Source organism: Lepisma saccharinum, chromosome 20 (assembly GCF_977018435.1).
Source record: "Lepisma saccharinum chromosome 20, izLepSacc3.1, whole genome shotgun sequence".
Classification (NCBI taxonomy): domain Eukaryota; kingdom Metazoa; phylum Arthropoda; class Insecta; order Zygentoma; family Lepismatidae; genus Lepisma; species Lepisma saccharinum.
In genome coordinates, this window is record NC_139248.1 from 4,607,545 (window position 1) to 4,629,371 (window position 21,827).

The 21,827-nt window shown below is 39.1% G+C and overlaps 1 protein-coding gene across 1 annotated transcript in view; it reads right to left on the reverse strand.

The window, feature by feature from the left end:
* Positions 1–20,921, reverse strand: part of LOC146003785 (androglobin-like) — a 90,205-nt gene extending 69,284 nt beyond the window's left edge. The window contains exons 1-8 of the mRNA XM_083142200.1: positions 20,838–20,921; positions 17,981–18,197; positions 16,567–16,752; positions 10,993–11,211; positions 9,620–9,837; positions 7,640–7,919; positions 6,262–6,424; positions 428–534 (exon numbers count right to left, since the gene is read on the reverse strand). Of these exons, the coding sequence (XP_082998326.1) occupies positions 428–534; positions 6,262–6,424; positions 7,640–7,919; positions 9,620–9,837; positions 10,993–11,211; positions 16,567–16,752; positions 17,981–18,124 (1,317 nt within the window). The 5' untranslated portion in view covers positions 18,125–18,197; positions 20,838–20,921. The remainder of the gene's footprint in view (positions 1–427; positions 535–6,261; positions 6,425–7,639; positions 7,920–9,619; positions 9,838–10,992; positions 11,212–16,566; positions 16,753–17,980; positions 18,198–20,837) is intronic.
* Between the last annotated feature and the right edge of the window lie 906 nt (positions 20,922–21,827).

Genomic DNA, 21,827 nt, shown 5'->3' on the forward strand with positions numbered 1-21,827 from the left:
ATGTTTAAATGTAGGAGGTGATTATGTAGAGAAGTGAAGGAAGCTTCAGGTATGTAACAGAATTGTTTTTCATCTTGTATAACCAAACGGTCTTTATTTTCTGGATGACCCTCATAATTCCCAGAGCCACTAATTCACACATAATTCCAAGAATTCAAGGAATTCCTGGTGAGTAGCCACCCTGTTATACAGCTATGTATAAGTACTTGAATGTGAATTGCCTATTTTGGTTTCTGACCTTGCATTAAACCAGCTCACCAGAAGCTTTTCTTTTCTTTTTGCCGCATAAAATATGGAACTTTACTTACACAATACATTAACATGATTACCATGCCAAACTGTTAACATGTTATCTATCTGCAACTGAGGGAACCAATAATGTAAAATGAAGTGGCACTGTAACTATTTAAAAATTAAGTCAACTTACTTCTTCAGGTGCCTTCTCAGTTTCAGGAGGTGGCGTGGATTCTTCATAACACACCTTTTTCATTGCACTGTAAATTCTTAAGCTCCGAATAGGAACTTCTTCTGGAGCTGAAATTATACAGGTTTGCATCCATTAGTTAATAAAACACAAACTTAGTTAGAAAATATGTTCATCTTAACAAACACAAATAAAATGCTTCATATCCAGTATTAGAAGTTCCTGCAGTTCCTGTTTATATTTCTGTAGAAATTTAAGTCTGTGTGTATTTGTGTGTCAATAGAGTGCTATGCAGGTTGGTCAGCCCTGCATGGTAACTACTCGTGTTGGGCGATATATCGTCCAAACGATATATCACAATATTGAAAAAATATCATCCAGGCGATATCAACTAGACAATATATCGTCATTATATTTTGGCAATATACAGCATGTCCACAATGAGACTCCAACATTTTGAAAGTCTATAACTTTTTCATTTTAAATTGTACAGCTGTGATTCCGGAAGCAGCAGAAGCAGAAACTCAAAAAGTTTATGTGGTAACGTTTTAGTGCACGCAATAGCCGTAGTGGCGCTGCAGCAATAGATTGTTCGAAAATTGAGATTCCAAACGAGCGTGCACAGGTTGTGTGGTGGTGTGCAGAAACGAAATCACTTATTCAAGTGCAACGAAACTTTCGTCGTGTGTACAATAAGGATCCTCCGACATTCACGACTATAAAGAAGTGGTGTGATCAGTTTTTGGCGACCGGCAATGTTTTGAAAGGACACAGTGGTGGTAAACCCAGAATCCAGGAACAGGTTGTAGAAAATGTGCGGAGGTCATTCGAAAGGAGTCCACAGACGTCAGTAAGACAAGCAGCGAGAGAACTTGGTATGAAACGGTCGACAGTTCACACAGTTCTTCACTGCTTGCCTTACTGACATCTGTGGTCTCCTTTCGAATGAACCTGTGCACACTCGTTTAGAATCTCCATTTTCAAACAATCGAGATCTGCAGCGCCACTACGGCTATTGCGCGCACTAAAACGTTACCACAAAAACTTTTTGAGTTTCTGCTTCTGCTGCTTCTGGAATCACAGCTGTACAATTTAAAATGAAAAAGTTATAGACTTTCAAAATGTTGGAGTCTCATTGTGGACACGCTGTATATCATCACGATATTTAAGCAATATATATCGTGTCCGCAATATATCATCAAGATATTTGGCAATATATATCGTGGAGATGATATATTACTGATATCACAATATGGAAAAAATATCGTGTCGTATCGCCTGTGACAAAATTTTCTTCACGATATATCGTGATATCAAATTTCCAGTACCGTCCATCCCTAGGAACTACACATTTTGCGAAATCAGATTTCCTGATTTTCGAGTTGGCTCAATATAATGATAAATAAGTGTAAAGTGTTCCTTTCTGCAAACTATTCAAATAAATCATACTGATTCAACAATGCCGAAAATGAACAAAAATAAAATGTGAGAACATTTTTGTGCAAAAGCAAGCAATCAAGAAGCTCACATCTCCCATCCTGTAAAAATAAATTTCTTAGTCTTTTCTAGGCTTTTGCAGGCCATTGTATCATGTTATCCAGTGCTTGAAGTGGAAAATGTTAGCTGAGGGGATCCTCCTATAGTTTAACATTGTGACAGTGAGACAGCTGAGGGCACGCTTTGCAAACATTTTGCAAACATTTTGCTAGCTGTGTGGGGGGATACCATCCCCCTTCCCCCATCTCACTTCGAGCACTGATGTTATCCACAAAGAACATTTTAATACAGTTTTAAAATGAAAATAAGAACATGTCTATTTTCATGTACAGGGTGTCCGAAAAGACCCGCACCATAGTCAAAATGGTAAAAATTAATTTTGTCATTCTTTTGTTGTAAGAAATGATGCTGTCGCAAATGCATCGGATATGAGAATGAAGGCTCCTATACGATGTTTATTGGTTCCTTTGGTGCTGAGAGGAACATGTGGAAATAATACTGCTATGTGTTTTCTGGGGATATGTTAAATCTATGGTGTACAGTGTGAAGATGCATGATATGGCTCATCTTTGCACAAGAATCAAAGAGATATGCGAAGCCATTGGCCCAGATTATGTCCCCCGTGTGCTCAACAATTTGCAATTCCGCCTACAAACATGTGTGGAACTCAACGGAGAGCACATTGAACAAATACTGTGAATTGCCTATGGTGCAGGACTTTTCAGACACCCTGTATGTCTTACCATTAAAGTACAAACCAGAGTAGTTGAAAAGTCAATTTTAACCTTTTCAGTCCCAAGGCCATTTTCACAAGTAAGCCTCTCTGTCCCAAGCCGATTTTGAGCAAAATGCAGAGTTTCAATTAAATGAGTGTAGATCGGAGACTAATTGCCCTAGAGAGATGAGTGATATACCGTTGTACGCGGAATGAACCAGAGATTCAGACTATATGAAATTTATGCAAATTCGGCGTATATGTGGTGGGGGGAAGGGGGCTAACTCTCAAAATTCCAGTGTTGACATGCACATGGACATGACTGTAAGGAACACAAAAATATTTGCATTATTATCATATGACCAATGTAACTTGAGTTGTACCCCCAAAAGGAATGGTTGGCATGCCACTGATTCAAGCTTCAAAATGCAAGCTTCAAAATGGGTGCCACTTGTGTAGGATGTCTGTGTGTGAGATTTCCACCCTCCTAAACATACCTCTGTCCACTGTTTCCGCTGTTATAGTGAAGGGATGTGTACAGCCCAAAATATTGCAGGCCAACCTCCCATGTTGACCTCCAGAGACCATCGAGTGTTAAAGAGGGTCGTAGAGCATTATCGTCAATCATCCATCGCCACCATCACACAGGAATTCCGAACTGCATCAGGATCTACTCCAAGCACCATTACTGTTTGGCACAAGGTGTGGCAACTTGGTTTCCATGGCCGAGCAGCTGCCCATAAGTCAAACATCACACAGACAAATGCCAAAGACCACCTCGTGTGGTGCAAGGAGCATCGAAACTGAACCGTGGAAAACCGTTGTGTGGAATTATGAATCACAGTACACAATGTGGCGATTCGATGGTAGGGTGTGGGTGTGGCGAATGCCTGGTGAACGACATCTACCAGCCTGTATAGTGCCGACAGTGAAATTCGGAGGTGGCGGGGTTACAGTGTGGTCATGTTTCTCTTGGAGGAGGCTTGGCCCCCTTGTTGCTTTACATGACAATGTCACAGCACAAGCTTACGTTGACATTTTAACAGCTTTTATGCTGCCTACCGTCGAAGACCAGTTTGGGGATGACCAATGTGTCTTTCAACACGGCCGAGCACCCATCCATACTGCAGGGCTTGTGGGGGAGTGATTTGACGACAAGAACGTCCCACTAATGGACTGGCATGTGCAGAGTCCTGATTTGAAAGTATGCCTGTGAGAGTGAACGCTGTCATCAAGGCTAAGGGTGGGCCTACACTGTATTGACTGCCAGTGTTCCCAATGAAGAGTTGCCCAAACTTGTACTATATTTCCAGGTCGGTGTCCGGATACTTCTGATCACATAGAGTATATGGAGGGGGAAGGGAGAAAACCCCCAAAAATTATTTTAAAAAATTGTCACTTCACCCAAAAAATGTCCTCGCACTTGGGCACAAAATGACACCTACGCAGAACATTCACCGACGAAAAGCTAGAACGCAGTGAAAAATGAGCACCGATTCTTGCAGCTGCTTGAAATTCTAATTTTAGACAATGCAGGGTAACCCCTGTCACAACTTGTGCTAAAAAAACAAAGGTTTCCTCCAGCGCACTTCGAAATTCCATTCTCACAACGCAGATTCAACAACCAGTCTTCCTCCTCCCCCCACCCCCTGCTTGCACCCTCACAGAAAACTTTCATTTTGACATCGGATACTGATAAACAAGCTTCCTTCAAATGCAGTTCACAGGCGGGAGTGAAAAGCATTGCTTTAGAACAACAAAGCCCGTCTTCCTTTGTCGGCAAAAATTTGACCTTGAAAAGAGACGCAAAAGAGAAGTCCCTTTTTCCCACCTTTTCACCTCCATTTTCATGAAGAAAAAAAAAGGTGCAAGAAACATTTCTGTTAAATACATGTGTTAGGAACAATATAAAAAAAAATCGAAATTCTAGCCAAAAATAGAAAAGTTATAACGTAAAAACTACGACCTTGACACAGCGTCTCAATCGAGATGTTTAGGACCGTGAGGCTTACTTTTGGGTATCTCGATCGAGATGCTTGGTACTGAAAAGGTTAACTACCAACTATCATATTAACTAACTAACTCTCTATCCTTCTTAAGGCAAGGAGGGACAATTACGCACTAGTTGTGCATTTATTTCAATATCGTCGGATTGGACACTGCTATTTAAAAAAGGGTTTAGTATGCAAGAGAGTATGAATTTCTCTCCGTGTTGCAAGTGGAAACTGTTTTTCAAGTTGATTAGTAAGCTAGACACGATGTTTGAAAAATATGATTACATAAGTATTTACAGAATCCCATGTATTCCGTACGAGAAATAGATTCAACTTCAAGTTACGGATAATCAAATGGGAGTTCCTACTCTTCCTACTACTATGACATAGTTCAACGTGTCCTTTTTCCGTCCATGTACTTTTCTACGTCATTGGATGTTTGATATTCCCGAGAGAACGAATAAAATAATGGACCCATAAACCTAGTGCATTTCTCCTTGCCTCATAGGGCCATCCTGGCAGTGTTGCCAAACCTGATGTGCATAAAGAGCTACATTTCACCATTCATAGAGCTAAAGATGATTTTCGAGGAGCTAGATTAACGAAGGCTGCATAAAGTGCCTCCTAGGGTAATTTTAGGTGTCAGAGGGGTGGGGGCGTTGCTATTACCGTTAGCTTTAAATAGATGGCAATTTATTCTTAGTTTTCACCGCCTAGATTTTGCGGCATCACCTATCTCAATAATCCAATGATGTTCATATGAAATCGAAAATAAAGGAATCCCGGATAATAATATTTTCATCTTCACCTTAGCCACAGTGCTATATATAAAAATACCTGGGGAGGAAAGAAGGGGTGGGTGCCGCAGCTTATATATGAATATGACGTCACGTGCAAAATGTACACTCATGGCAAAAGTTTGTCCTTATGGGCCGGAGCCAGTGGTGGCATCATGGTGGGGTAGAGGGCGGGTGCCACAGCTCACAGTCAAACGAGTGCACGAAAGAACCAGATCTGGCTCCAAAAGAGCAAAGTAGGCAACAGTGATCAGCAGCTGCCCCAGCGAGAAAGATGTAGTGGAAATTGTCCTTCCTCACCTTAAACCCGAAGGTTTATGGTTGCAGCAACACAAGCCTTCCATCTGTCCCTATCCTGGGCAAGATCAATCCAATCTTTTTCATCCTTTACCAATTTCCTTTAGGTCCATCTCAACGTTATCCCTCCATCTTTGTCTTGGCCTTCCTACAGGTCTCTTACCATCAGGTTTCCCAATAAGAATCCTGTCAACTCTTCTTTCCTCTCCCATTCATGCCACATGGCCTGTCCATATATTTTTTTAAAAAATCAGATTTACAGCACATGTGATTGATCGATTGATTTGGTTTATTTTACTTCACATTTTTGCCACTTTTGGCTAATCACGAATATGAAGATGAGTGATATGATGAAAGGACACTCACAAAAAACACCCTGTACAGGCTGAGATTCGAACCCGGGACCCCTGGCGTTGTAGCAAGCTATACCAACCACTCTGCCACAGAGGTTGACTCTCACAAGCATGCGAATGTCACAAAGAGAGAAATTTCATACAAATTTTCATCGCAAATACATGTTTAATAAATATGTATAACCTGGAATAATCCCTTTCCGGGCAGCCCAAGATTTCCACCTGTACCTCTTCCACAGAGGAGTGTTAGGTCGAGAAGGTGGACGTTCAAGAGAAATGTCTCGTGACTGCAGAACAAAAAAGCGGTGACTGCAACAGGGTCCATATTCAGGAAGAGGACAATTTTCCTGAAAAATAAAGAAGAAAGGTGTGAGAGTCTAGATATTTTAAAAATGCATACTCATAATACAAAAATAATTAGATGAAGTCTCTAGGATAATTTAGACTCTGCAAAGATGTTGACCAAAATGGCAGAAGTATTGACAGAATGTAAATTAATTCCAACGTTTGAGAAATGTAGGGAGGGCTGAACTTTGAAGATTGTTTTCTAATTTTATGCAATAATATATGTTATACGCAAGCTGAGGATTTGCCCCGAATTTATTTTTTATTCCTTGGCCAGAAAATGCAGGCTTTTAGATTTAAAGGCTGTTCCAGGTCATTTCTGAAAGAAATACATGAATTTAATAGTCGCTGTTTTTGCCTATTTTAGTCATAAGTGTATCTTTTGAAGATTGCTGCTTTTTGAGTTTCCGATCCAGGAAAATGATAGCATAATTTTTAGGGCCTCTTTTTTTTATATTTCGGTGCTTTCTTGCCTGCCTATTTTGCGTGTTTTTATTCCTATCGATCCTCATCCTGGCCATAAGACCTTATTTTCCCTTACTTTCGTAACAACGATGTGACCATGGACAGTGTAAATAATATAGCATGCTGAAAAGTATCATGTTAGAGATGTAACAAATACATAATTATGAAATATTTTGATAACACTGTCAGTAATTAAGCTGTGAGAATTCTTTACATGTATAATGATGAAACATTCTATTTTCTTAAGAGCGGGAACTTTATTCCTAAAATGAAATATACTAGGGATGGGACAAATTCATTGGTATCAGCTGATATAGGCATATCATTGTATCAGTTTATCAGTAAAATTATCAATTATTTTACCGATCTGATATTCTATAAATATCTTATAATTTAGAGCAGTCACCCCAAAACACACATTTATTAAGGAGATCAATGAACCATTCGGGTTCTTCGTGTATCATTTGGGATCTTATATCGGATCAGTAAATTGTATATCAGTACTTTATTGGTATTTCATATCAGCCCATCCCTAAAATATATGAACACTCAAATTATTAGGTGGGCTCGAGCCACACTGGCCCATAAAGTTGGCGCCACTGATTCCAACAGATATTTTCTGATAGTGATACCACTAATATCAACCGATATCTATACATTGCCATCAGTATTGGTTCAGCCATAATTGAATCCTATGTTGCATATCACAAAGCTCCAAATTAATTCAAGTTTATGTGTGACATGATCCATACCTCTTCCATTTCTGCAAACACTCCAATTACAACACAATAATGAGTTATCGGTGGAGGGGTTGTTCCTTGAGATGCCTTTCCTGCAGCCTCCGCTCCCTTGCCTTTAGTTTCCTTCTTTCCCTTTTCGGCTTTCTTATCATCCTTCTTGCCCTTCCCCTTTTCGACTTTCTTTTCCTCCTTCTTGCTTCCGTCGGCCACGACCTCTTCTGGAAGTGGTGGCCATTTGTAATTGGGCAAATGGGAAGTGAAGACTGGCCACAATTTTTCATTAGGCACCTGCCTGGGGGAAATAATATCACAAGCACATTTAAATACAATTTTTGATGTAACGTTTCAGGAGAACACATTCCTACATCAGATATTTACTTTTAGTTTGACTAACGTTAAAGTTGGAATGATGGAATAAATTTAATAACAACAATAACGAAACAGTTAGACAATGAATCTCGTTAAAGATTTGAATGTGTAGAAGCTTTCATTCATTTCAGAAGAATGCTGCAAGAAATGAAATAGCGAGAATGGCAATATTGACTTGCTATGAAGCTCCCTTTTTCACAAATGGGATAAGCCACCACCTTTGAAACTTAATGCTGCAGAAAAGATCGAGAATCTTTCTAGAAAGGATGATGATTCTGAATTACCTGAATATATTTGGGATCCATAAATAAAATTTTATAACATCTTCATTTAAAATAGTAGTAGTAGTAATGATAATAATAATAATACATCATAATTTGCTGTTTCCAGTCTCTATAGGCGATCACAAGTTAAGAGATCAGTATGGGGTCTTTTGGGCTTTTATTTTTTAGATCACCCACAAAATAAGCATGTTTTTGTCAGAATAGAAAGCCGTTAACATTTGAAGAGAAAATAATAAATATGCACTAACCAGTGGTGGCGAGGGGGGGTAGCTACCCCCCTTTTTGCTTCCGCACTATGCTAAACCCTATATACAAAGGGAAATATACTGTCTTTGCCCCCCCCCCCCACAAGTTTTGGCACCTTGTCCCCTCCTGGTTTTGATTGATTTATTTTATTTTACTCCGCATTTTGTGCCACTTGGCTAATTTGCGAAGATGGGGATGAGTGATGAAATTGATAAATGGACATTCACAAACAACCAAGCCTGAGCGGGATTCGAACCCGGGACCCCTGCCCCCTAGTTCTGGAACCCAATCACCGCCACTGGCACTAACTATAGGGATTGTAAAGTTTCGATTGTCTTTTACAATCCAGATCATCTTACAAAGACATGTTCATTTGTGTGTGTGTGCGTTTTCTGTAATTTGGGGAGATAAATATAACAGTGTGCTAGCTGTTGCCACTTGCTACAAATGTGTTTTGTGAAGAGAGAAGGGTGCAGGTAATGTCCAGGCAAAAGGCTTCCTTCGGTGTCAAATGGTATGTTGCGACTGTGTTTGCTCTCTTGTTTTGAGTGGTTCTTGAAGCTATAACAATCCAAGAAGTTATTTATAAAATTCTTCTTCTTCTTCCTCTTGGAGGTCTGGGTAAAAGCCTGTTCTGCAACCAAAAAATAGATCACTGCATCAGTGATATGGTCTTCATAAATTTCTTGTTCCTTTTGACCTGTAATTCAATACTTTTCGAGGCAAACGGTTATCTGGAATCCTCAGAACATGTTGATTCCACTTTATCTGATAATTCTTAATTTCTTCCATCATTGCTTTGACCTTCCACTTATTTTGGATTTCTTCACTTCTAATTTTGACTTGTAAGGCAACTCTACTTAAGGACCGCAAAAATCTCATTTGTGAACAACTTATTCTGATTTTATCATGTGGACGAAGACTCCCAACATTCGCTGCAATATAGAAGACCAGGTTATGAAATTATGTTATGCTATCTAATTTGAATCTCTTTTCTAGTTTGTTTTCAAAATTAGACTTACTTAATCAGCAAAACTTTTAACGAAGAACAACAAAAACTGAACTGTACAATAGTAGTAATAGTACAACTTACTTAAAATCTACTTCTTGACAAAGCCAACCCGTCAAACATGAAGTAACACTGCAGTCCACAAGTTTTGCCTCTGAGGACGTGAGAGCAGCTATCTTCAGAACAGCCTTCGTAATAAGTAGTGGCCATACTTGATTTTTGTCTGGTGTAAGTGGAAGCAAGCATATATCCTGCTCACTAAATGGTACAGAATCATCCACATATATTTTTCTCCAGCAACCCTAACAAAATAACGAATAAAAAATCAGGATGCTTGTTTCTTTCATTGGGTACAAATAAAATAAGGGGTGTATAGAAATACATCTTATGAAGAAACTGATTAAATTAAGGCACTTTTTAAAGGCATATTTTGGTATATTTGACCATTTTTACGTGATAAGAGCATATTTTCATGTATTTTCGGTCATATTCAGAATATTTGCGCCTTTTCAAGAAATATACAGTCATTTTCGAAGTGGATTCGTTCATACTCCCATGTTCACTCGAGGGTTTTTTTTTTTTTGGACTGCAGCAAAATCTTTTTCATTTTTATTTGAAAATTTAGAGAAAGTATTCATTGTGCATTGCAACTCAGGGCCCATAAAGTGAACTAAAAATAGTACGTATGTGAAAATATCTCAGCACATGTTACACATTGATTTTTAAACAACGAAATGAACACTACGTTTTATTTTTTAAAAAACTACAAACACGTCAACTACATCCTTAAACATTGCCATTTGCAAAATATGCAGTCACGTTCATATTTTGAAAATTTCGTTCTAAAGGTGACCACCATTTTGTCATTGACACTCGGACAATGTACGACAGAAATCGTCCATGACACGGTCCAACATCTGAAACCTGTCGGTTTCTGCTTCAATGCACTTCCCGTAGTTTCAAAGTTCTTCACGCACATCCTGATTTCATTGGCTGATGGAGTGATGAAAATAATGAAGGAATGCTCACAAAGAACATCCATGCCCAGGCTGGGATTCGAACTTGACACCCCTGTTGTTGTAGCGTGCTGTTCTCATCTCACCATAATGCCACAAAGGTCGACAGGACGTAGATACAGGACTCCACACATTCACAGCATTGGCCATTTGTGGAGATCATGCGATCAGCACCACCTTTACTCCCTCCTCCCAATTAACCTTTTAACAGAGGCTGGGTGAATCCCAGAGCTGCTCCACGTAGGGACGTTGCTGGAAAAAGTCCCACCTGAATCGGACTGGGAATCGAATTTTGGCCTCTTGCACGGCAGTCAGACACCTATCCAACTGGACCACAGCAACCTCAAATGTTTTATTCCTAGGCTGAAAAAAGATAAATAACACATGCAAATATGTCTGGTCACAAAATACTTTTCAAAGGTAGAAAAATGTGAAACTTGCCAAGTGAAAGAGTCGGACCACATACTTCCCATATGGGTTAATCAATGGTTTGTGCGGTTGCCCTTTTCCTGCTTTACACATTGAGTAGACATGGTGCCACGGCCTCCAGATGGGCCCAGCATTTGGAACAAAATTAGGGCCTTCGCCCTCTACAGGAAAAGGGTCCATGTTGGCTATGTGATAGAGGTTGGTTATGGATGAAATTACTTCTGCCACCAACTACGGAAAATATAACAACAACAATGTTATTTATGTGAGACTTTACAGTGCGTGACTCAAATACCTACTCAAACAACAAGACAAAATACACATGAGAAAATTTGAGATTTTCCTATATTTTTCACAATACTAAATACTTATCACTAGGGCTAGAATTTTCATGACTTATTTTTTTTTTTTTTTAGGTAAGGGTGATGTTCCCTAAACATATTACGAAGAAACTGATTAAATTAAGGCACTTTTAAAGGCATATTTTGGTATATTTGAACATTTTTACATATTTTGATGGATTTTCGGTCATATTCAGTATATTTGCGCCTTTTCAAGAAATATACAGTCCTTTACGAAGTGGATTCGTTCATACTCCCACGTTCACTAGACTTTTTTTTTTTTTGGACTGCAGCAAAATCTTTTTCATTTTTATTTGAAAATTTACAGAAAGTATTCATTGTGCATTGCAACTCAGCGCCCATAAAGTGAACTAAAAATAGTACGTATGTGAAAATATCTCAGCATATGTTACATATTGATGTTTGTAACAGTCCAGTTATAAGGGCACATTTTCTAAAATTTTAGGTCATAAAAATTCTACCCCTACTTATTATGCTATTTCTTTATCTTATTATGAAAATAATAGTTAATTTAGCAGTACACTACATCAAATTCCTCTGTTTATTAAAATTACAATGTGGATGTTCATTATTCATTCATATCAACTTGGATGAACATGAAATTTTCTCATACAATAACATTTCAACATCCAATTCTAATAAGTAAAATAACTGTCACTTTATCAGTGGCGTAGCATGGACATTTCGGGTGGGAACGCCAAGTCCGAAGGAAGGGTCAACCCTTTCTTGCTTAATAATTTACTTATGGTATTAGTCCCCACATGTATTGTTTATTTGCCTGAAGTCAGCTGGGTTTTCAATAAAACATCATCCATGCATGTTTTAGCTAGAAAATTAGATGCCTCACTATGCCACAAATGTTTTGAACTCTGGTGTTTTATACCTTTTTTTATATCTTTCTGCATGACGCAAGTCATTAAACACCTATCTGAATCACAAGCACCTCTGCTTAACAGTAGACGTCATTGTTGTGGATGATCCAACTACTGATTGATTTGGTTTATTTTACTTCGCTTTTCTACCACTTTTGGTTAATTGCGAATATGAATATGAGTGATAATATTGATGAAGGGACACTGACAAAGAACACTCGTGCTCACGCTGGGATTCGAACCAGGGACCTCTGTCATCTTGGCACACTGTGCAAAGCACTCTGACACGGAGGTGGGTGGATGATCCAAATATCGTACACTCTACTGACGTAACAGTGCCGATTAGTAATTCAGACCACTGTTTATTACATCTTGAGAATGCTGATAAACATTTTAAAATAATTTTGTCCAGAGACAATTCGATGTTAAGAGTTTTCAAATGAATGCTAAACATTTCCATTGACACAATATTAAGCAGTTAGATAATAACGAAAAAATAATAACAATAAAAAAAATAATAGTTTTGCGGGTTAAGTGGTAGAGCAGCCACACGCTGAATTTCTAACACGAGGACTTCACCAACTTATTTGACAAAAACTGTGTTGATCTTTTAGTTTCTAATGCACATCGCTGTTCGTGTCATAAATTATACAATGCAGTGGTCATTAAGAAGTGGTATATTTGAGATTGGTAAAATTACGTCAGTCAATATTCTGTACTGTAGTATCACATAGCACGAGTTGCATGAGCGCGAAGAACCAGGTAGGAATTCTACCGCTGTCGTCTGCTTCAGAAGGCAGGAAGGGTAAAATGAACCAATCACGGTAGACCTCTGCTGCTCCGTACGCTGGCGTATGAGAGAGCATTTACGCGCGTGCTGTAGACATCGAAGCTTCCCTCCAGAAAGGCAGCAAGGAATATAGAGTCTTTTACGCCAAACCTGCTCGGCATCCGGCCAGGAAAGGCATTGAAAAAAAGATGCTAGAACGAGTGTTGAGAGTGGAGCGTTGCAAGCGGATCGCGAAAAATAGCTATTATAATGCCATGAAGGTCAAACATATATGAAATTAGTCAAGTTTTACTTTATATTCACAGCATTTACGCATTTTTGAAATTTTAAATCTGGAAACGCCGGGCGTATGGGGGTACTATAACGCTACGCCACTGCACTTTATATTTATTGTAAAGGTCATTTGTAGATGACTCAGTTGAAAAGCAGTGCAAACAACAAATGTGCCTTCCCGACGGCATAGTGGTAATATTGTTGACTTGTAATCAAGGGATCCTGGGTTCAATACTTGGTGGAAGCACATAGTGGTTCACATCCCACTTTTTAAACTGTAGGTCCAGTCCTGATTAGCATAAAGTTGACTTAAAGCAAAAACTCTAAAAAAAAAAAAAAATCACAATATTTTTTGTCTACAAAATAAGTATATAATAAATAAATTTTGCAGTTTCGATAACAATGTGAGTTGTGCAACACATGACCTGGTTACCAAAGGTTTGATTTCCAATCTGGGATGTTCCTCTTTGGTGCACTCTGTCAATATTGATTTGATTTTTGTTGTCTAGCGTAGCTTTTCTGCCACTTTTGGTTAATTGCGACGATGAGGATGAGAGATGATGTGATGGACTTGATGAAGGGACACTCACAAAAAACACCCAGGCTGAGATTCGAACCCAGGACCCCTGGCACCATAGCATGCTGTGCTAACCACTCTTCCACAGATGTTGGCTTATAGGCAATACATGTCTATTTGCTTAATCTTATTTTTATGGTAAAGTTAAGGCTGTGGAGACATTTCTTCTACTTATCAATGATTTGTGTATGAAATTTAGAACACCACATTTCAGTCAATACAAAAAAAAATAAAAAAATAATAAAAAAAAAATTGGGTATTGGAAGCAAAGAGAGGAACAAAATTTTCAAATCTCTTTCATCACAAACTAACCCTACATTTTTAAACTAAAAAGAGAAATCCATGTCAGAACAGCCCTTTGATGGCCCATGGCAAGTGCCAGATCTACAAATCTTGGGACCCCCAGCAAAATATTACCAAAGGCTCCCTCTACCTACCTTTACACACACACACACAATTATACAGAGCATTCTGTGACATTCGCTACGAGACTCAGCAGCAAGCGGCCCGAAGTCTCGTAGCGAATGTCACAGAATGCTCTGTATGTGTCTGTGTGTGTGTATATATATATATACACATTGTATAATGTCTGTGTGTGTAATTCTTGATCTCATGTTGACACGAGGGCCTACAGGGTGATTCAAAAATCTGTTAACACCCCTATAAAAAGTAAAGGAGTTAGGCTGGATACAATTGGTCATGATAGAAACAGGTTAGGCTTAGGGGGAACCACATTGCTGTGTTCCAAGCAGATGTCCATCATATTAGTGGCCGTAATATTGAATTCAACTCAATTTTTTTTAAAAAATGGGAAGGGGTGATGTGCATAGGTGCAGATTTGTTAAGAGATTTGGGGGGGGGTGATAAAGCTAAGTAAAGCATAAATACTGATTTCTTTCTGTTTGCAGGAAAAGGGGCAATTTTCTTTCCTTGTCCTTTTTCCTAATACACTTGAATTAACCTTTGAAAAATAGTAATTGTATTTGATAACAAAACATATATATCAGAGTACATCGAACATTATTAGCTGGACATAAAATTCACTGCACCACTCTAATTATACAAGATAATACTTTACATGTAACTTTTGACTGAGAATTTATTATCATATTCTGTTTATAATACCTATTCTTACAATCCTGTATAGGAGTTTAATATTTTCTCTCATATTTACATAAAAAAGGAAGGCCCCAAGATAAAATTTTCATCTGGGTGAGCGATTTTTGACATTTCCGAAGGGAAACATAGGAGCCTATTTTGCAATGGACTGGCTCATTCAAGAGCATGAAGACTGCAGTATTCCCATGCTTCTTCCTCTATTCTCCCACATATTCATTTATAATATGGCATGCGTTTTCCTTAATTCATTGTCAGTTTGAAAAAGGAAATACTGAAATAGTAAATTCACAGACACAAGAAACACCCTCAAACTGAGTGACAGTCCAACATTATTGATTCTGCCCATTTCAGAGCAGAATCCTGTGTAATTTCCCACCTGTTGTGTGCAAAAGTTATGCAATATGTTGGAAGATATGCATTGGGCCCCTTATAAGGGGGTCAGACGAGAACTGGATGGGCCCAGGCCCCTATGCCCCTCCCTCCCCGTTTCGACACCGGTGGTGATGTGATATACATATATCACACTATTTTCTCATGAAATTGTAGCCTGATTGATGTAAGGTCGGAATTTTTCTGGCTTTGTCCCTGCAAAAAGCTGATCCAGGGTCCACCCAGCATCAAATCAAATGGTACCCATTGGGGGGGGGGGAGGTGTAAATGCAGCCGGAGCATGGTGCTGATTACATCACCTCCAAGATGTCCGGCATCGAAAATATGTGGGACCCTGTCCCCACATATCCTAAATGTGCCTTCATGGCACGGTGCTATGGGTGAAAGGGGCGACCTTCCACATAGGCGCCCAAAAGTCAACCTCACTTCCACGTAGTACACCCTGGACTGCATTTTGCAGACGAACGAGGCTCTGGCGACTGGACCTACGGCCAGTATAATTGTGTGTGTTGTCCTGTTTTCTTGTCCTTGTGTGTGCTGAGTGCCCCTTTACAGCCTCAGCTTTTGACAAAAGTCAGAAAATTTTAATATTTTAGTAACACGACACTGCAATTATGCTATTTGAGTTATGGTAAGGGGCTGGACCCCGTATAATGTGACGGGTGCAAAATAGCCAAAGTGCTGACGCACCCAAAATTTTAAATTCAAATCAAATCAATGGCACGGTGCTACATGCACAGGGAACTTTAACTTTACCTGTGATATTGTATTTGTTTCTCTACCTCTGAGTAACTACGTTTATTTTTTATATTCGCATATACGAACCCTCTACTATGTCAATGGCTGAGCCCCCCCTAAAGGCTTACTTGCGTCTGGGCACCCCCGCACTGCGGGGTTTTGCAGGTTGTAGATCCGGCACTGCCCATGGCAGAACAGCCCTTTGACAGCCAAATGGCTTTTTTATTGGGAGATGTCTGGTCAGCATATCAAGTAGCGTCCCTGCTGTTTTCTGGCTTTTTCTTTTCAAGTAGCTCCCCGGTGTTGCTAGGTCAACATTGAAATCTTGGGAGCTCCCACCGGGGATGAAACCCACGACCACTTGCATCAAAGGCGAGAACACTAACTACATGGCTACATATTTAGATATTGGCACATTAGGAATGTACAAGTGAAGTTCCACTGAACAAGTTTCTAAATACTTACATCACTGTGCAGTAGATGTTTATTCACAGCAACAAAATCCAAGCCTTCAGGTGGTTCAGCATACACCTGGATATTGTTCATGAACTCACTGAAACGTTTCCACTGGGCCACCATCAGAACGGACGGGAGTTTAACTTTTCCACTCGGGTCTTCAAAGAACTTTTTCTCAGATGCTGGCTGTTGAGGCTACATCACAAGCAAAAGTATTACCCGTTTCAAGGCAGTAAAGTACATTACTATTACAATTATCAAACACAATGTTGTTACATATTTATTATTGGTGGAACCCTATCAGTGATAGCAAAACTGATATATCACTAAATTGCTCATGATTTTCCTAACCCAATATAACTACCAATGCATAACTTATATAAAGGGAGCACTGGCGAACACGGGGGGGAGGAAGGGGCTGCATAATATGCTTTACATATCCATTGCGTTGGAAATAATGATCCCTGGTTGAGATGTGTCATTCATAAGCAGATGTTTGATGGTCCAAGACAGAGGGAGAAATCCCTCCTATTCACCCCTTCAAATTGCACTCTATATTAAAATGAATAGATGCATCTTTGTTCACTACTTTCACATGACAAAATTCTAATTTTTCCATTGCATCGCATTCGAAATGAGTTCAGAATGACGTCTAGAGCTTTATAAATCCATTATTTGTATTAATATTGTATTAAATGAAATATTGCATGACTTAATTGTAACCTTATTAAGACAATTATTATTAATAAAAATATGTTTCGGAAGGAACTATTTCTTTTTAAAATAATAAAAAAAGGAAATCCCTGTGTGCTATTCTAAAATGGAATTTCCATGTTACCATATTATGTATGTGCATATATGTGTGTTGTGGGGAGGGTGGATTTGTACCCCCAAAATGAAAAACTTTCCTGTGACACTGTTAGGTTTAAAAAAAAAATTGGATGCACCATCCAATTCTACAAGTCCAGCCCCCCCAGAAAAAAAATCTTATGTAAGCCAGTGAAAGGGAGGGTTTAATGGATCCAAACCTGTTTCACTAGTTTAGTAAAAAAGTTACAAATTCTCCAATCAATGAATTGTAATAAGCGAAAGTATATTCTGCATTGTAGAACAGTATTCCATTGTAAAGTTTGGTCGACATGTCTCACATCACAGCATGTATGTGCAAACATGTGATTCATGAATAAAAGTAAATCCAATCTAATGAACAAAATAAAAAAAAATGAATGACTAAATTTGAACCATTATTCTCTGAAACCATGGATGCTGATTGTAAGATGTAAAAATTAGCTTAATTCTAATTATAAAAATTAAACCAGAGACTCATCAGTCCCTAATTGTGACATATAACAAGGTTCAGAAATTAACTTATTGAAAGTACTTTTAAAAATTATTTTAAATAATAAAAAAGCTCAAAGAATACCGTAGAAACAGTGGCAGGTCCTTTTCCTTTTGTAGCACTTGTGGGTGGAAGAACATCTGAATCCCATTTTTCATTGATTATGTCATTGTCATTCCATTCAGGCCACTGAGGTAATGGGTAGGGAGGTGAAGTAGTTGCAGCCATTACCACAAGCCTACAGCAACTTTGACGCAAATATTTTAATCAACATTATTGTTTTTCTATTAACGTCATCTGCCTAAAAATAAGAAATAAAAGAATTGATAATCTTTTAACAGCAGATTGATATATTTTGAACCACTAAGACTGTAAGTTCATAAAGTTACAATGGTAAAAGAGGAAACTAATACCTAAATTTGTGCGTAGAATACACAATCAGCAATAGTGCCAGACTTTCTGGTGTGGGTAAACTATTGCAAGACTGTCAGAGATTTGGGCGGACCAAATATATTAAAATGTACTTTTATCATGAAATTTCCCTACTTCAATTTGACAGAGTGGACCAGCCTGATTTTGGGTGGACTCTGGCCACAGAGAAGATAATGGCCTACTCTGGACGACCCTTATTGCTGCCCCTGCACTTAATTTAGTAAATGACAAAAAAGTGAGGTAACGTTACAGCGCCTTGAATAACGTAGTGTGGAAAACGACCCAAGAAACTGGGTCCACAGATGGATGAGAAACATAGATGGCAGTGCAATCAATGTCGGTGCTAATTTTCTTATGAAAGTAATGTGGCTTTGTTAGTTTTTGGAATATATTATGTAGATTTGTTTGTCTTGAAAGGCGGTACGTGAACTGATGGAAACAGTTATATTTGTGGAGTGATTTGCAGTCACGAAAAGACATTAATTTGGAAAGAAAAGTAAAATAAAATTAATAAATAAATAGCATGCGTAACACAAGAAGAAACATCGCAAAGTGATTCCGGACGTCAGGTGTTGGATTGTGTACTAGAGTTTTATTTTTCTATGTTATTAGAATATAAATAGTATCCTGAGAGATATTTCATACCAAGGCGATAAACCACAAGTGTCGCTTGGAAGCGAGCAGTCCGTAATCAATGCAGCCTTTCGAACCGTAGGGACAAAAGCTCTGACTGCACAGTTTCCTCCAGGAGATTTTACACCAAAGTGACACGCGACAAACGATACGAGGATTTCACACCAAAGCGACACGGGTCCTTCTGTCCAAGGCAACTTTCACACCGAAGCGACATATGTTGCTTGGAAACGAGCCAATCAAGAGCAACATTTCACATCGTAGCGGCATGATTGGAAGCACAGGCCAGCGTTCGGTTGGTGAAATCCTCAAGCGATAAGTGTCGCGTGCCCCTTCTCGCTTTGGTGCGCAATCTCCCTAAAGCAAGACACTCATTGCATCGCGCATGCACAAACAACAAACCAGGGCAACATGTTGCAAGCTATTGAGGAAATGGCCCAGTTTGAGCGACGCACAAGCGACAAAGCGACAAGTGCGACTTATCATGTCGCCTAGATTTGTTGTTGTAATGTGCAGTTTTTCGTGTCGCCTATCTGTTGTTCGCACAATTTGCAGCGAACGCTTGCCAATAGACTGAAGGCACCATGTCGCTTGTAACTTAGTTGGGAACTCCCCCTGTAGCACGTCGCTTCGGTCTCAGCACCCTTCCTTTAAGGAGCTTTCCAACCGAAGTAACAAGTAGCACGTGAATATGCCATATGAACGTGTCGTTTGCTGTTTGGACCCTCATGTGCAATGAATGCTATTTTAGTCTGGAAGTGTGTGTCACTAGTGTGACAGTGTGAACATCCCGTGTCGCTTGTCCCATTGGTTTGAAAGTTTCCTTACACTCATGACGATGGCACTAAGAAAGTTTTGTGGGGTTCCCCTTGTCGTTTCATGGAATCATCATTATTATCATCGCCGCAATTAGTTTAAATCGGAAGAAAAGAGACAGTAAATATCCAAAATACAAATGCTTCAGTGTGTATATCTTTAAAAGAAATGATGATAATGATAATAATAATGAACCTAATTCATACACAAAAATTTAGTTGCCAAGAGCATTCCACACGTATTTTTTCTCCCGTATTATTAACGAAAGTATGACATTAACAGGACGTGGTCGACTGTCTAGAATGTTCGTTAATATCTTCGCGACCACTGTACCAAATATCATAGCAATTATCACATTCATAGAAATGCTTCATGTAAAAGAATCAGACGTTGCAGCGAAAACTCCATTTACTTCCATTATAAGCAGACGAATACCAAGCACCGGGTTCAACACCAGCGCCTCTAGCGGATCATTTTCGAGTGGAACCAGCCAGAGCGCACAGAACTGTGCAGTTTTCCACACTACGTTATTCAAGGCGCTGTAGTAACGTTTAAAATCCACTTTATGCACAAACAGGATAATTACTCCTGCATCTACAGATTAAAGTACACTAAGAAAAACTTATTTTAAGGCTGCTTCTGCAAATATTTGAAACTACACTCTGTCCCGAGAAGCTCTGGAGCAAGCAAACGAAAACAATTGTCTGCGGAAGTAGTGACTCGATAGGACTCGGCGAACGAACGCGGCTTCAGATACAGCTGTTTGCAGCAGCTCACACTGCTCTGCTCTGCCCACTCACTTTCTCCCCTACTCTTCACGTTAACTTGCTACACAGATCGCTGGACAGAGTATAGTGGTGTGTTATTTATTATTACTTGAATTATTGTCTAATTTAAATCATTGACGTATCGTCAAAATCATAAAATGACTGAAACGAGGTTATATTATAACTGGTTTATTAGTTGCAAATTGAATGCATGAACATGTTAGTGAATTTATTTCTCAATATAAATTCAACCACACTAATTATATCATTAACTTATAAGTAAACACAACTACCTTTCTTCAATCTACTGTGACATATTTTGTAAACACAATAATTACATAAATCTAAGCTTTTAAATCACACCATTTGTGGAGAATGTTCTATTCACTTTAATCCCATTAGTCCCGTACCGCACACTTAATAGCAATGTAGGAAAACGCTACATCATTTTCGTTACATATTATCCCAGTCAGTTGTTTAATGCTATGATTCTCAAGTTAAACTCTTAGATTTAGTCTTCCTCAATCTAAATTTTAATGTATTACCAGGTACGAATTTACTGTGCGACAGTAGACAAGTTGCAAGACCATACAACATTTTCAGTCTCTGATGATGAGTCTTTCGCAAACTAACGGATCTTTCCAACGAACGACTGAACTGAACTGTAGTCTATTGGAGCTCCGTTACCCCCCCCCCCCCCCCCCGTCTCGGCGACCATCGCCGAACTTGTCGAGACTTTGCGTTTATGTGCGCGAAAAATTTTGATTTGTGCGCGCTTAATAAGAACGCAATAAGATGTCAAAATTCGCGGATCAGGGTTACGCCTCTCCGCGACTATCAGATAATGATCTCAACTTCGTCCCCCATATGTGCTCCTTATGTGCGTTTATGTGCGCCAAAAAATCCATTTGTGCTCGCTTAATAAGAACGCAATAAGATGTCAAAATCCGCGGAGCAGAGTAACGCCTCTCCGCGACTATCAGATAATGATCTCAACTTCGTCCCCCAAATGTGCTCCTTAAGTGCGCCAAAATTTTCCATTTGTGCTCGCTTAATAAGAACGCAATAAGAACACAAAGTAGCTTCGCGTAGCAGGGTAACGCTCTCCGCGACTTTCAGATAATGATCTATAACTTCGTCCTCCGTATGTGTTCATTAGGTTCGTTTATGTGGGTGAGAAAGTTCCATTTGTGCGCGCTTAATAAGAACGCAATAAAATGTCAAAATCCGCGGAACAGGGTAACGCCTCTCCGCGACTATCAGATATTCAGCTCAATCTTCGT